Source organism: Trichosporon asahii (assembly GCF_000293215.1).
Source record: "Trichosporon asahii var. asahii CBS 2479 unplaced genomic scaffold scaffold00050, whole genome shotgun sequence".
NCBI lineage: Eukaryota > Fungi > Basidiomycota > Tremellomycetes > Trichosporonales > Trichosporonaceae > Trichosporon > Trichosporon asahii.
Window position 1 is genome coordinate 897,140 of NW_014040874.1, and position 12,556 is coordinate 909,695.

General features: G+C 57.6%; 5 protein-coding genes across 5 annotated transcripts; 2 read left to right on the forward strand and 3 right to left on the reverse strand.

Moving 5' to 3' along the window:
* Positions 1 to 66: 66 nt before the first annotated feature.
* Positions 67 to 3,956, reverse strand: A1Q1_01556 (nucleus protein; the record flags this gene model as incomplete). The annotated part of the gene is made up of 11 exons (XM_014324595.1): positions 67 to 780; positions 843 to 1,206; positions 1,263 to 1,485; positions 1,553 to 1,727; positions 1,805 to 1,945; positions 2,058 to 2,261; positions 2,461 to 2,889; positions 2,931 to 3,173; positions 3,226 to 3,239; positions 3,287 to 3,618; positions 3,691 to 3,956. 11 exons carry the CDS (start codon positions 3,954 to 3,956, stop codon positions 67 to 69), a joined length of 3,105 nt encoding a protein of 1,034 aa, XP_014180070.1.
* Positions 3,957 to 4,286: 330 nt separating this feature from the next.
* A1Q1_01557 (uncharacterized protein) lies at positions 4,287 to 5,113 on the forward strand (the record flags this gene model as incomplete). Its single annotated transcript, XM_014324596.1, has 4 exons — positions 4,287 to 4,289; positions 4,336 to 4,857; positions 4,914 to 5,062; positions 5,101 to 5,113. The coding sequence occupies 4 exons, from the start codon at positions 4,287 to 4,289 to the stop codon at positions 5,111 to 5,113; spliced, it is 687 nt and encodes a 228-aa protein (XP_014180071.1).
* Positions 5,114 to 5,630: 517 nt separating this feature from the next.
* A1Q1_01558 (saccharopine dehydrogenase (NAD+, L-lysine-forming)) lies at positions 5,631 to 6,928 on the reverse strand (the record flags this gene model as incomplete). Its single annotated transcript, XM_014324597.1, has 4 exons — positions 5,631 to 5,928; positions 5,973 to 6,569; positions 6,636 to 6,725; positions 6,765 to 6,928. 4 exons carry the CDS (start codon positions 6,926 to 6,928, stop codon positions 5,631 to 5,633), a joined length of 1,149 nt encoding a protein of 382 aa, XP_014180072.1.
* A 321-nt stretch (positions 6,929 to 7,249) lies between these two features.
* Positions 7,250 to 9,007, forward strand: A1Q1_01559 (aspartate-tRNA ligase; the record flags this gene model as incomplete). The annotated part of the gene is made up of 3 exons (XM_014324598.1): positions 7,250 to 7,505; positions 7,549 to 7,772; positions 7,832 to 9,007. The coding sequence occupies 3 exons, from the start codon at positions 7,250 to 7,252 to the stop codon at positions 9,005 to 9,007; spliced, it is 1,656 nt and encodes a 551-aa protein (XP_014180073.1).
* A 737-nt stretch (positions 9,008 to 9,744) lies between these two features.
* A1Q1_01560 (uncharacterized protein) lies at positions 9,745 to 10,892 on the reverse strand (the record flags this gene model as incomplete). Its single annotated transcript, XM_014324599.1, has 4 exons — positions 9,745 to 9,925; positions 10,055 to 10,200; positions 10,270 to 10,607; positions 10,655 to 10,892. The coding sequence occupies 4 exons, from the start codon at positions 10,890 to 10,892 to the stop codon at positions 9,745 to 9,747; spliced, it is 903 nt and encodes a 300-aa protein (XP_014180074.1).
* Positions 10,893 to 12,556: the final 1,664 nt, after the last annotated feature.

The window sequence follows — 12,556 nt, forward strand, 5'->3', positions numbered from 1 at the left end:
ACCCTGCATGAAACAACATCATTATTGTACAGATTGTGGTATTTTGAGAGAAATGAGAACTTAGACTTAGGCCGTGATGCCATGCGCGGCACGGTACTTTTCGAGGCACGCTTTGAGGCGTCCGAAGCGCTTTGACTTGTCTGCCGAGTCGGGGAGACGCACACCATTGTTGACCTGCAGGATGCGCATGCGAGGGTTGTAGTGCAGGCCCTCGAGGAGCTTGGGCGTGATGAGGAAGTACTGCCCAGCGTTTTCCGAGCACGTCACCTGCACCATCTGGTTGTGGACGCGGCGCTCGGCGCGCTTGTCCATGCCCTGGTTGATCTCGTCCACGAGCGAGAAGGGCGTGCGAGCCATCTCGGTCAGGGACATGAGGTACGTGACAGTGGCGAGAGAGCGCTCTCCTCCGGACTGGCGGTTCGCGGTCAGGACAGCGAGTGGTTCGTTGTCACGGTACGAGACAAGGATCTCGATACCCCACTCGTCGTACCTGCCCTCGACGCGGTTCACGCGCACTTCACCGCTGCAACCCATCTTTTCGAACGCCTCGGAGAACTTCTTGCTTGTTTCGGAGACAAGCGCGTCAAGCGCCGGGTTGAACTGATCGAGGATCGCTGTGACCTCGGCGTGCGCCCTGTCGCGCGCTCGCTGCTGCTTGTCGACAGCATGCTTGATGCGACCGAGCTGTTCAGACAGGCGTTCGTGGCGCTCAATGACGTCGCGAGTAACGTTTAGCGATACAGCAAGCTTGTCGTCGATCTCGTCGAGCTCGGCCTGCACCTGTTCCAAGGTCGTCTGATCCGTCAGCAAACCTGCGCAGAAAAGCGAATGCGAATACTCACAGAAGCTATGTCGTCCTTGAGAGCCTGCGAGTCCCGATCCTTCATCAAGTCGTGGATCGCCTCCGCCTTGGCCAACAACATCTCTTTGATGGTTTGCCACTCCTCTACCTTCTTGTTTACTGCCTCTTTGTGCTCCTTCATTCGGTCCTCAGCCACTTGCACTACCTCCTGCACAACGACAGCATTGGCCTCCGCCTGACGCACGCCGAAACCTTCGGTCTGCACGCTGTGGAAGCGTAAGATGGCTGGATCGCATGCTGCCTGTAGGGCTTTCAGAGTGTTGAAGCGGCGACGTGCAAGGGTCTTTAGCTTTTCCGATAACTCCATCTTCTTGGTTTCCGAGGACGGAGTATTTTCCAGCCGACTGATGTCGGTGTTCAGCTTGTCTGAAAACATCAGCCTGGTACCTGCAACGCGCACTCACTCAGCTCGTAATGCGCCTTTTCATACTTCTGAATCTCGTTCTGAAGTTCCTTCAGCTCCCGACCAGTGCGGTCCTGACAGTCAGCCGCGTCTGAACTCGCCCACTCACGAAGTCCGACTTCAGTTCCTCCTTTGTCGTTAGACACTCCTGCGTTTTCTCCTCCAGCTTCTGGATCTTGGGCTCCATGCTTTGGCGCTCTCGCTTCAGCTCCGCCATTTCCTGCACTATCGAGTTGATGGCCTCAGTATCCACTTCAAGTCAGCGAGGTGCGAAAGCAGTCACATACCAATGAGGCTGAAAGCCTTGGCTGAGACCGGAGCAGATGACGTGTACGTCCAATCTCGGCGTCCGTATGCGGAACGGCTGGCCTTAGTGAAGTCATTTTTGGTAGCCCAAGACGTGATGTTGGCAGCTGTGACTTGATCGGCAGAGAGGCCGGCACCGGAACGCAAAGTCAAAGCCTGTAACGTTAGTACTGCAACGGCAGCCAACGCACGGATTGGTGGAGCCTTGCCGATTGACAGAGGTAGGCAATCACTGCGGGCTCTGCCTCGACGAAGTCTACGGCGAAACCGTCGAAACCCAGTCTCGCAAGAACTTCAGGAGAGCATGGACGTGGGGGATTGACAGTCTCGTCCGTTACGTTCACGACAGCCAGATGCAGGGACACTTTCCTCTGCTGGCCGTTAACCGTCATGACCCGGTCGTTCAAGGCCAACAACATGCGGTAATCGTGATCGTTTTGGCAAATGAACGTCTGTGGTCAGCGACGCCAGTGCCCATGTGCGCACCTTCCTCTGTGCCATGCTAGTGCACATTTCGACTTGCCAAGCGTAATTGCGGTTGGGCACATAGACGGAAACCATCGGTGGCAGATGAACTTTCGCCTCAAACTCCATCTCGTGCGCCTTGATCCAGTTGCAGGCGAATTCAATGGATGGGTCTAACTGGAACGCCTTCTGCAACCGCACGTTCTGAACGTTGGACAGGTCCTTCTGCCTGGGACAGTCAGCATTGCAGACCATACATTAACGAACCTCTTCAGTCTAAAGTCAATCTCCCGATTAAGGGACGCGCCGCGGGCGTTCATCTCGTCCCGTTCCTTCCGCAGTTCCAGCAACTGATCTTCGGCTGGTCGAAGACGTTCACGGATAGCATCCTTGACGTCAGTGTTATTGCTAAGAGGAAACTCACCCTCTCTTGCTGTTTCTCTTTGACTTTATCTCTAACGTCCTCCTGTGGTTCCTGGAGCACACGCTCGTAGTGCTCCTTCCGGGCTTTCAGAGCTGCAATCTTCTCGAGTCGTCGCTTCTCCTCCCTCTTCAACCTCTGCATCTCATCCTTGATGCCTTTCGTCTCGGCTTCGACTTGATTAACCGCTTCGCGGCCGTCTCGGATGGCAGTTCGCCAATCTTTAACCTCGTCTTGCGCTTTTTTGTAGTTCTTCTCTCGTTTATTCCTGCGAGTGATCAACTCCTTTGACAGTTCCTGGAGAGGGGACACTCGCGATTCGACTGCACGCAGCTTCAGCTTCGCCTTTGCGACCTCCGATTTCTTCTGTGCCTTGATCTCCTTTGCCTGCTCAAACTCAAGGCCGAGTTTGACAATGTGTTTCCATTCTTGCTGAGCCGTCAGCCGGTGTCCTTCACCCAAAGGTCACTCACCTGCGCTTCCAGTTCCGCACGAGCTTCATAGTTCTCCACGTCAGGAGCAAGCTCGTCGACCTGTCGCTGAAGCTGATCCCGCGCAGCGATGTCCTTCGCAATATCATCGTCGTATGACTCGGTGACCTTGCCCTTCTCCACCAGGGCTTCGTGCCACTTGGTCAATCGCGAGTCGCCGGCAGCACGCATTGTCTCGTGCAGGACAGTGACAGGGTTCATCTTTGCGAAATCAGACACTTTGTCCTGCGGAAGGAAGGAACTGTTGTCAGCAATGAAGGCACGAATGCGAACCTACCAAAGATTGTTGGCCTGCACTCCGTATTCCATTACGAGCTTCTGAATGTCACGCCTCGCACAGGTGCGGCCATTCAAGCGGAAGGTCGACTTATCGTCGACTCGGCTGAACTCTCGATGAACGATCGAGTTCCGCTTCCCCCGCCTGCCTTTGAGCTCGATCTCGATCGCAGCCACCTCAGAACCCTGCTTGACGTAGGACTTGAGATCGTGCGCACGCCCCATGATCTTCGGAGGGAAGGCGAGACCAATGGCAATAGCGGCGGCAATAGACGACTTCCCCGTTCCGTTGGGGCCCAAGATCATGTTGAGGTGAGGTCCCGGATGGAACTCGACAAAGTCGTAGGTCATGAAGTTCTTGAGCTTGATACGAACGACTGACCCGGCAACGTAGCTGGTGTCAGCTGCCTGAGACAGAATCATCACTCACCCATCGTCTCCACGGTCCAACTCTGGGCGTCCGTACTCTGCGGATGGAATGACGTCCTCGTCTTCATCTTCGTCACTGTCGTGATCACCGTTCACTTGAGATCCGTTCACTCTGCTGAACTGTCTTCGGCTTGAGCGGCGCTGGGTGGCGGCGTCTTCCTCGTCCGTCTCCGAGTCACCGTGACGATCCCGAACGCGCGGGCGCTTGACGGGAGACTGCGACGCGCCTTGAGTTGATGGCTCAACCTCCTCCTCGCTATCGGAAACAACTACGGCTTTCCGCTTGCCGTTCACTGGAGGCATGACGTGCTGGTGACGCGGCCCGGGTCGAGTTTGTTGTCGAGGGCTTCGAGGTCAAGTATTGTAATGTCAGGAGACGACGCGACGCGGTTCACAACACGAAGTGACCGGACTCAGGGATCAGGCACGACTGTTTTCCAGATACCACGTGATTTACTGGCTCGCGTGGCAATTCTCGCGGAATCAAATGAGAGCGACGATCTCTCCTTTTTGATTCCGAAGTGTTGGACATTGTAAACGCCACACTGGAAAACTCCGGCTTCCCCGGACGAAATTGTGGTTACCTGCTTGACTTGAGCCCTGTGACCAAGTCCCATCCATCAACCAACAAAAATGGTGGGTACACGGCGTGGTAGTGAGGGGGAGCATGCTGACAGTGCAGGAGTCCGCCGCCTCGAAGCAGCCCGTTAAGCTCGCTCGTGTCCTCAAGGTGCGTTCACTCGAAATCGACCGGCTGGTGGACTCGGAATGGACAAAGGAAAGGGATCTTGGAGGTCGAAGGGTTGGAAGGCTGGATCGCGACACGACGGGTGGCAATGGCAGACAGCATGGTCGATGGAAAGGACGGCCCGGCGACGAAGACGACAGTGCGCGAAGTGGGAATGCGAAGGATACGGACGGCGTTGGAATCGAAAGACTGCGATCGAGCTCTGCGCGCGAGTTGGAGGAAGCCGTGACATGGGAGTGCGATCATGGGCGTGGAGATGGTCAACCTTTTGCTGCTCTTGCCCGACGTCGTGCGACGCGCTCCGCCGCGCGCTGCTGCGCATTCTTGCTTGCAGTCTCAGTCTCGCCGTCTACCGCTTGTTTCGTCAATGTCGAATCACCATCCAATTTACGAAATCTGCCATCAAAACTTGCCGTCCCTTGCGCCAGCCTCCCCATCTCCGACCACCGAATCCACGTCCGCCAGCCGTTGTCGACAGGAAGAATGCTCTCGAGGTCAATGCTAACCCACAGGTCCTCGGCCGCACCGGCTCCCGTGGTGGTGTCACCCAGGTCCGTGTCGAGTTCATGGACGACACCTCGCGTTCGATCATCCGTAACGTCAAGGGCCCCGTCCGTGTCAACGACATCCTCGCCCTCCTCGAGTCCGAGCGTGAGGCTCGGTGAGTACAACTGTCGTTTGCAGCGCTAACGTCTACAGTCGCCTCCGCTAAACACTTCTTTTCATATTTTGTTTAGAGTGTTTCCTTTCGAGTGTACCATGGCATGGTAGTTCTCTTGCCTTAGGGCGATGCGATCCGGCTTTAGCATACCATCGGTCGGCAGCAGCGCGCATCTCGCATACAAGCATTTTAGCGTTCGGGCGGAGTCAGTTCGCCTGCTATGGAAGAGTGTGTTGCGAGCCTTTCTGTTTCTGGGGTCAGTCGTGTGATCAGGGGTTGAGCTCTGTGGGTGTATCCGTCCGCCTCTCTTGTCACTACATCAGGGGAAGGCGGTTTTACGAGTCCGGCGCCGGGCGTAGCTGTGTGAGCGAGCGAGAGTCGAGGTTGCAGCACGGCGGCGGAGGGTTGTGGTGGCAAAGCTCACCAAAGCCACCGACGATCGATGAACGTCCCCCGGATCGCGCTATCCCTGCCTCTTTCGATAGCTGCTAACGGTGGCTCCCTGCATATAATGCAAACTCTACAATAAGATGGTTAAATCTATAAACGGATTGAGCATCCAATCCTTTTAAGCCTTGACGCCGAGGCGCTCGTCCTCCTGGCGAGCCTCCTCAAGCTTGGTCTTGAAGAGCTTCTCGGCGTTGGTCCAGACGGGCGCGGTGGCACGCTGGGGGAACTGGAGGAGCGAGGGGAGGAGGTCAGTAGAGAACTGCTCCGAGGACTCGCGGGGAAGGAGCGTCGGAAGGTGGTCGATCGAGATGACGGTGCAGCGCTTGCCAACACCCTTGGTGTCGACCTCGACCGTGGGCTCGGGGAAGGTGGTGTTAATCGAGTAGACGGGGATGGGGTTGTGGGGGTTGGTGGTGCTGTTCTGTCAGTTCCGTCCCATTGATTACGCTGGATAACTCACTCGCAAGAAACGTCAACAATGACAGAGAGGCGGCGGCCCTCACCGGCCTCAGCCATGAACTCGGAGGTGATGAACTTGGGGATGGGCTGCGAGAGGTAGATGCAGTTGACGAAGATGTCAACGTCGAGGATCTCCTGGAAAGGTCCGCCCTTCGCGGTCTCGGCCATGTCCCACTTGACAATGTTCTCCTCCTTGATTCCGACCTTGCGGAAGAGGTCAACGGCTCCCGAACCGCAACGGCCGAGAGCGCCGATCACGAGAACCTTGACGTTCTCGAGACCGCCCTTGGTGTTCTCAATTGCCTCACGGCACTGGTTGACCATGGCAGTCTCGTTGGGGTAGGGCTTGAGGCCCTTGAGGACACCCTTGCCTCCGTCCTCCTCCTGGGCGGCGTAGGCGAGGCATCCGGCGGCAGCACCAGCAAAGCCAGCGTGGAAACCGAAGGCAGCGACACGGCGCTTGGTCTCGGGGTCCTCGAGGAACTCGAGGTCGTAGAGAGTGCCCTTGCCCTGGGCGAAGCGACGGAGAACGTCGTTCCAGCCTCCCTGCTGCTTGTAGCAGTGGGCGAACTGGATGTGGGTGTGAGGAAGGGGTTCGCTAAATGTCAGCCGATTACTACTTTCGGAGAAAGCGATATCCGAAAGGATGCTCCGCAGCACTCACGTCGACTCGGGGAGCTCCTTCAGGCCGATGATGGGGATCTCAACCGGGGCCTGGGGCCACGAGTTGTGCTCAACGATCTTGCAGCCAACCCTGTTTGTTAGTGAAGGCCTTAAAGGCAAAGTGACTCACTTCTCGAACTCCTCGTCGTCGAAGATACGCTGGGGGTCGCGCTCAACGTAGACGTCGAAGCCGTTGTCGAGAAGGGTCTTGGCGGTGGTGGGGGTGAGGGCGGAGCGGTGCTCGAAGGGCTTCTTCTCGCAACGGAGCCAGATGGGTTGCTTAGCGTCAGACATTTTAGTTGTTTTGTGTATGTGATGAGATGTAGAGAAAGTCGTGGTCGCCAGCAAAAGTGGCTTGTATTGAGCCCGACTCAATCGGAGATCAGCGGACGCAAAGTCAGCCCGCGCCTCTTGACTCGAATACTTGGACCAGGGTAAATACATCCAGGAAGCCGAGCGCGGGCGAGATACGTGCCACGTGTGGCCCTCCTGATAGTGGCACGTGACTAATGAGTCACGAAATCCCGATACCCCAGCTTTCGCCTTGACTCGGACATCACCAGTTCGAGGTTTCCAAAGCCCACTGCAATAACATCACTTAATCGCTAGATCAAAATGTCCGAGCCCACCAAGGACGCCCCCGCTGCCGCCGCTCCCCCCGCCGCTGAGGGAGCCGCCCCCGCCGACGGTGCTAAGGCCGGTCCTAGCAAGAGCGAGCTCAAGAAGCAGGCCAAGGCCGCCGAGAAGGCTAAGAAGGCCGCTGAGCGTGCCGCCCGTGAAGAGGAGGAGCGCAAGAAGCGCGAGGCCGCTGCCGCGCAGGACAACGCCTCGCAGAACTACGGCAAGCTTCCCCTTCACCAGTCTTCTGAGCGTCTTGGTGCGTATGAATACACTGACAACCGCTAACCCTGCAGGCCGCGAGTGGCTCAAGTTCGACAACCTCACCGAGGCTGACGTTGGCAAGGAGGTCGTCTTCCGTGCTCGTCTGCACAACATGCGCCCCCAGGGTGCCAAGATTGTCTTCCTTCAGTTCCGCCAGCAGGTCGAGACCCTCCAGGGTGTCCTGGTTATGACCAACAAGGAGGACGACCCGCACCAGGTGTCCAAGCAGATGCTGAAGTACGCTCAGACTATCCCCGTGAGTCCGCTCGGGCGACTGAAGCTGACGTTCAGGCTGAGTCTATCGTTGTTGTTGAGGGTGTCATCAAGTCGGCTGAGGTCAAGTCTTGCACCATCCAGAAGTTCGAGGTCGGCGTTCACAAGCTCTACACCCTTGTCGAGGCTCAGGCCCTCCCCTTCTCCATCGAGGATGCGTCGCGTTCGGAGGCCGAGATCGAGAAGGGAGAGGCTGAGGGTCTCCAGTACTCGCGTGTCTCGCTCCCCACTCGTCTCGACAACCGTGTCATGGACCTGCGTACCCCCACCAACCAGGCCATCTTCCGCATGCAGTCGGGCGTTTGCCAGCTCTTCCGTGACCACCTCAACGGCCTCGGATTCACCGAGATCCACTCGCCCAAGCTCCAGGGTGCTGCCACCGAGTCTGGTGCCTCCGTCTTCAAGGTCGCCTACTTCGACCGCCAGGCGTTCCTCGCCCAGTCTCCCCAGCTCGCCAAGCAGATGTGCATTGCCGCCGACATGGACCGCGTTTACGAGATTGGACCCGTTTTCCGTGCCGAGGACTCCAACACGCACCGTCACATGACCGAGTTCATGGGTCTTGATCTCGAGATGGCCATCACCGAGCACTACCACGAGTGTCTCGAGGTCCTCGACTCGACCTTCAAGGCCATCTTCAAGGGCATTGAGACCAAGTACGCCAAGGAGCTCGAGGTCATCCGCAAGCAGTTCCCCTCCGAGTTCAAGTACCTCGAGAAGACCCCCATCTTCACGTTCAAGGAGGCCGCCAAGATGCTCAAGGAGGGCGGCGCCACCGACGCCGAGGGCAACCCCATCGGCGAGATCGACGACATGAGCACCGAGCAGGAGAAGCTCCTCGGCAAGATCGTCAAGGAGAAGTACGGCACCGACTACTACATTGTCGACAAGTTCTACGCCACTGCCCGTCCCTTCTACACGATGCCCGACCCCGCCGACCCCGAGGTTACCAACTCGTACGACTTCTTCATCCGCGGCGAGGAGGTCCTCTCGGGTGCCCAGCGTATCCACGACCCTGCCTTCCTCACGGAGAAGATCAAGGCGACCGGCGCCGACCCGGCCTCGATGCAGAACTACATCGACGCCTTCAAGCTCGCCGCTCCCCCTCACGCCGGTGGCGGTATCGGTCTCGAGCGTATCCTGCTCTTCTACCTCGGCCTCGGAAACATCCGTCGCGCCTCCCTGTTCCCCCGTGACCCCAAGCGTCTCCTTCCTTAAGCGTGACGTTTGGTCCAGGCGAGCAGTTGTCGATCTAGTTAAGTTAGAAGCTCATAGGTCATGTCATGGTCCAACATGCAGCAACCACAACCCGACGCAGTTGCCATACGTCAGCCAACGCTTACCTATGCTGACGCAGCAAAGACACTGACCCTGAGTGGCAGCTTGTGCAGCGGATACAAGACTTGAAAGACTTTACGTCGAGGGCTTTGTCTAGTGATGCAAAGTGATACGAGGTGGCCATTGTAAGGGTTCAAACCAGGGCACAAGTTCGGAGCAGAAGGTGAAGGAACTTAGGTCGAGGATGAAGAACCTAGCGGAAGGTTGAGTGAGGAAGCAGAAGAGCGCGGAGTGCACAAGAGGATGTTCTCGGTCTATAATTGCATGCATGGGAGGAAATATTCGGTGCAAAAGGAAAGACTATGAAGACTTATGGACAACGACCAACTCTAAAGTAACTCTAAAAGAATGCAAAGAACGTGATGCGAGTTGGTGTGGTGGGTTCTGTTTCGATGCTGGTGCGGTGGGTTGGATGCGTGATGCTATGAAGTGATATAAGTGATGGTGATTGATGATCGGAAGCTTGATGCGAAGGATGGATGATGCGATGCCGGGCGTGCCGATGGAAACGGACGGGCGGGCTGATAAGGTTACGTCGGTGGCGTCTCTGGCGTCCTCGTGGGTTGAGAAACTAGACGATGCCGAAGCTGCGGCCAGCGCAGGGCACAGCGGGGACCTTAGTTGGCGTTCATGGCGGCAGCGATGGCGGTGGAGCGGCGCGAGCGGCCCTGGGGCGGGACGTAGTCGCGCTTGTTCTTGGGGACGACGGCGTCGTTCTGGGCGCCGTCGTGCCAGCCGTAGCGCATGTTGTACGAGGGGTTCTCCTCTCCGGGTCCGGGGTCGGGCATGTTGGTGCCGCTGGGATGGTGTCAGCGTCACATGTCTAGCGGATGGTTGTTGCGCCGATCCTGAGCCGGGCAGGTGGGTGCGGAAGCATCGCCGATCATTTCGATCGCTGCTCTAGGATCGCCGCGTGTAGATACTCACTCCTTCATCCAGACGTACATGGGCTGCTTGGGGCCCTTGACGCACTTGCTCTGGTCGTTCTCGCACTTGACGGGGACCTGGCCCTTGGGCACCTGGTTGTTGTCGTTGGTCTGGCCCTCGACCTTGCAGCGGTAGGCGATGTTGTACTGCATCGTCAGCATGAATCACTAGTGGCAGAATAGCTCCGGTGTCCGGTCGCGAGCTCGAATACTTACGATTTCACTGCCGTAGCCCTCGCCGTTGTTGCGGAGGTGGTTCCAGCCCCAGGTGCAGAGGCATCCCTCAGGCGGGCACTTGGGGAGACCGGCCGGGAACTTGTAAACGGTCTCACGCTGCCAGGGCGAAGTCGAGTTGATGGAGATAACAGTCATGTCGCCGGGCTGGAGCGCGTGGATGTCGGAAGTGTACGAGATGGCAATGTACGTGCCGCCGAACTTGGAGTTGTCGATCGGCTTGCCGTTGCGGTTCGCAGTGTGCATGGGACCCTCGGCGGGGCCCTCGGAGGCCACCAGTTCGCGGGACTGTTGTACTGCTCGGCGTGCTTGCCGAACGCCTTGGTGAAGGCGGGGTGCGTCGAGATCTCGAACGTCTGCTGGCCACCGGAGGTGATGGGCATGAAGGCGCCGTTGTCGGGAGGCAGGTTCTTGTAGCCGTGTGCGAACCAGGAAGTACCCGACATCTCGCAGAAGGAGTCGCCGTCGAAGAGACACTTCTGCTTCAGGGGGTTGTGCGGCTCAGCATCGCCGGCGTGACCCTTCTGGGCACCGAACATGGACGGGTGCCACAGAGCAAGGTGGGCCGAAGCCATGGGGAGGACTGCGAGGAGAGCGGCGAGCATGTTGTGGAGTGTGGCTGTGTGGCTATGGAGAAGTGATGTGGAGATGGGTGGGAGCGTTCACTGGAGTTCTGTAGTGAAGAGGAGAGAAGCTGTGAAGAGCTGTCGAACTTGTTGAGCTGATGGAGTCTCTTTCCACTCGAGATGCCCAGTTTATATATCTTTGCGATGGACAAAGTCTCGCAGCAACATGCAAAACTGGCCTTGCCGACCATTGTTGAAAGAGACCCTCCGATGACGACCGGCCTCGGGTGTCACGCGCGGAAATGGTCTCCTTAGGCCTCGTTTTCGCGGCCTACAATAGACGCCGGCGGACACTCTGATAACTGGACTTCCCGACCGTGATACAACCCCCGACCTGGTGCTAAAGCCACAGCAGCTGATAGCGGTCAAGGCTGTTCGCGCCGCTCTGAAGCCCCACATTGAAGGCGCCGTCATAATTCATTACTCAGTTGTAGGGCCCTCACGGTGCGGTCACGTTGGACATGAGCAACTCAGGATCTGAGAGCGTGTGGGTACGCTGTGCACGGCCGTGAGGCGCCGCCCGGTTCCCGGGCCGCTGGGCCGCTGCCCGCCCCTTGTGCTAGGAGACCAGTTGGTACTCTTGACTAGAGGCCTCGCGCAGGCCTGCCCCTTCAGCTCCAAATTTGCCCGACCTTTGTAAGAAGCTTTCGCCTGTCGTAAGCCAGAGTTTAGAGTTAGAATGTCTAATGCCGTAAGCGATGAAATGAGGTCGATATCTAGATTATACTATTTCTCCGTCCCTCCAACCCAAGGCCCGAAATGAATGCAGGCTTGGGCGTTACAGCACTAACGCCAACAAAATGCGTCCCTCAATCTGCGCGAGACCGGTGCGGAATACCTCGATCCTACAACGACGCGCGTGCGTACTCTCTTAAAGTTTACAGGGAAAGCATCACGATTTGGTGCGGCCAACGCGGAAGGCCCAGGAGAGCGGGCACCTCGTGCTTGCCCCGACAAGTCATGGCAATTGGAGTTGAAGGAGTCGTATCAATGGCAGCGTGCTAACGCCTCGGATTGTAGGGCGAAGGGCTGCGTTTTGTCCGCGGCCCCAGCCCCACCTGGCTGAAATGTATTACGTTATGGAAACGACCCAGGCATCTTTGGCCATTGGCTATGTGCACGTCCGCTACGCCATGCATTCACTTGGGCCCGACGCTAAGTGACTAGTGTGGACCCATGACGGTGGTTCCGCAACGCGTGGGATTCGGATGTGCCGGATATCACGGACGATACGGGCCCGATGTGGCCACGATAGGAACGACACCGGAGGAGGGTGGCTTGTGGGTTTGCCAGGACGGCCCGAGACGCAGACAGCAGATGACACTCCGTTGTAGCCTGGTGCTCTCGGCAACTGGTCCGCTAGTAGGGAGATGGGTCGACGGTCGGGCTCGATGTGGTCACCAGCCCGGCGCTAAGGGCCGCTGGACCGTTATCTGGGTCAACGTCGGATGAAGGCCGACCTTGGCCGCGAAATAAGATTAACACGTGGTGGGGCAGCAATGACCTCATGGCTTCGCTCTAGTGCCTTCATTCACTCTTGGGTCAGTCCTCCTGCCGGCGGTTGTTTCCGCATGCTCAAAGCCGAACGCGGTGCTGAAAAATTGCGGCCCTGTTGATGGACCTTGGGTCAGCATTCACGTCAC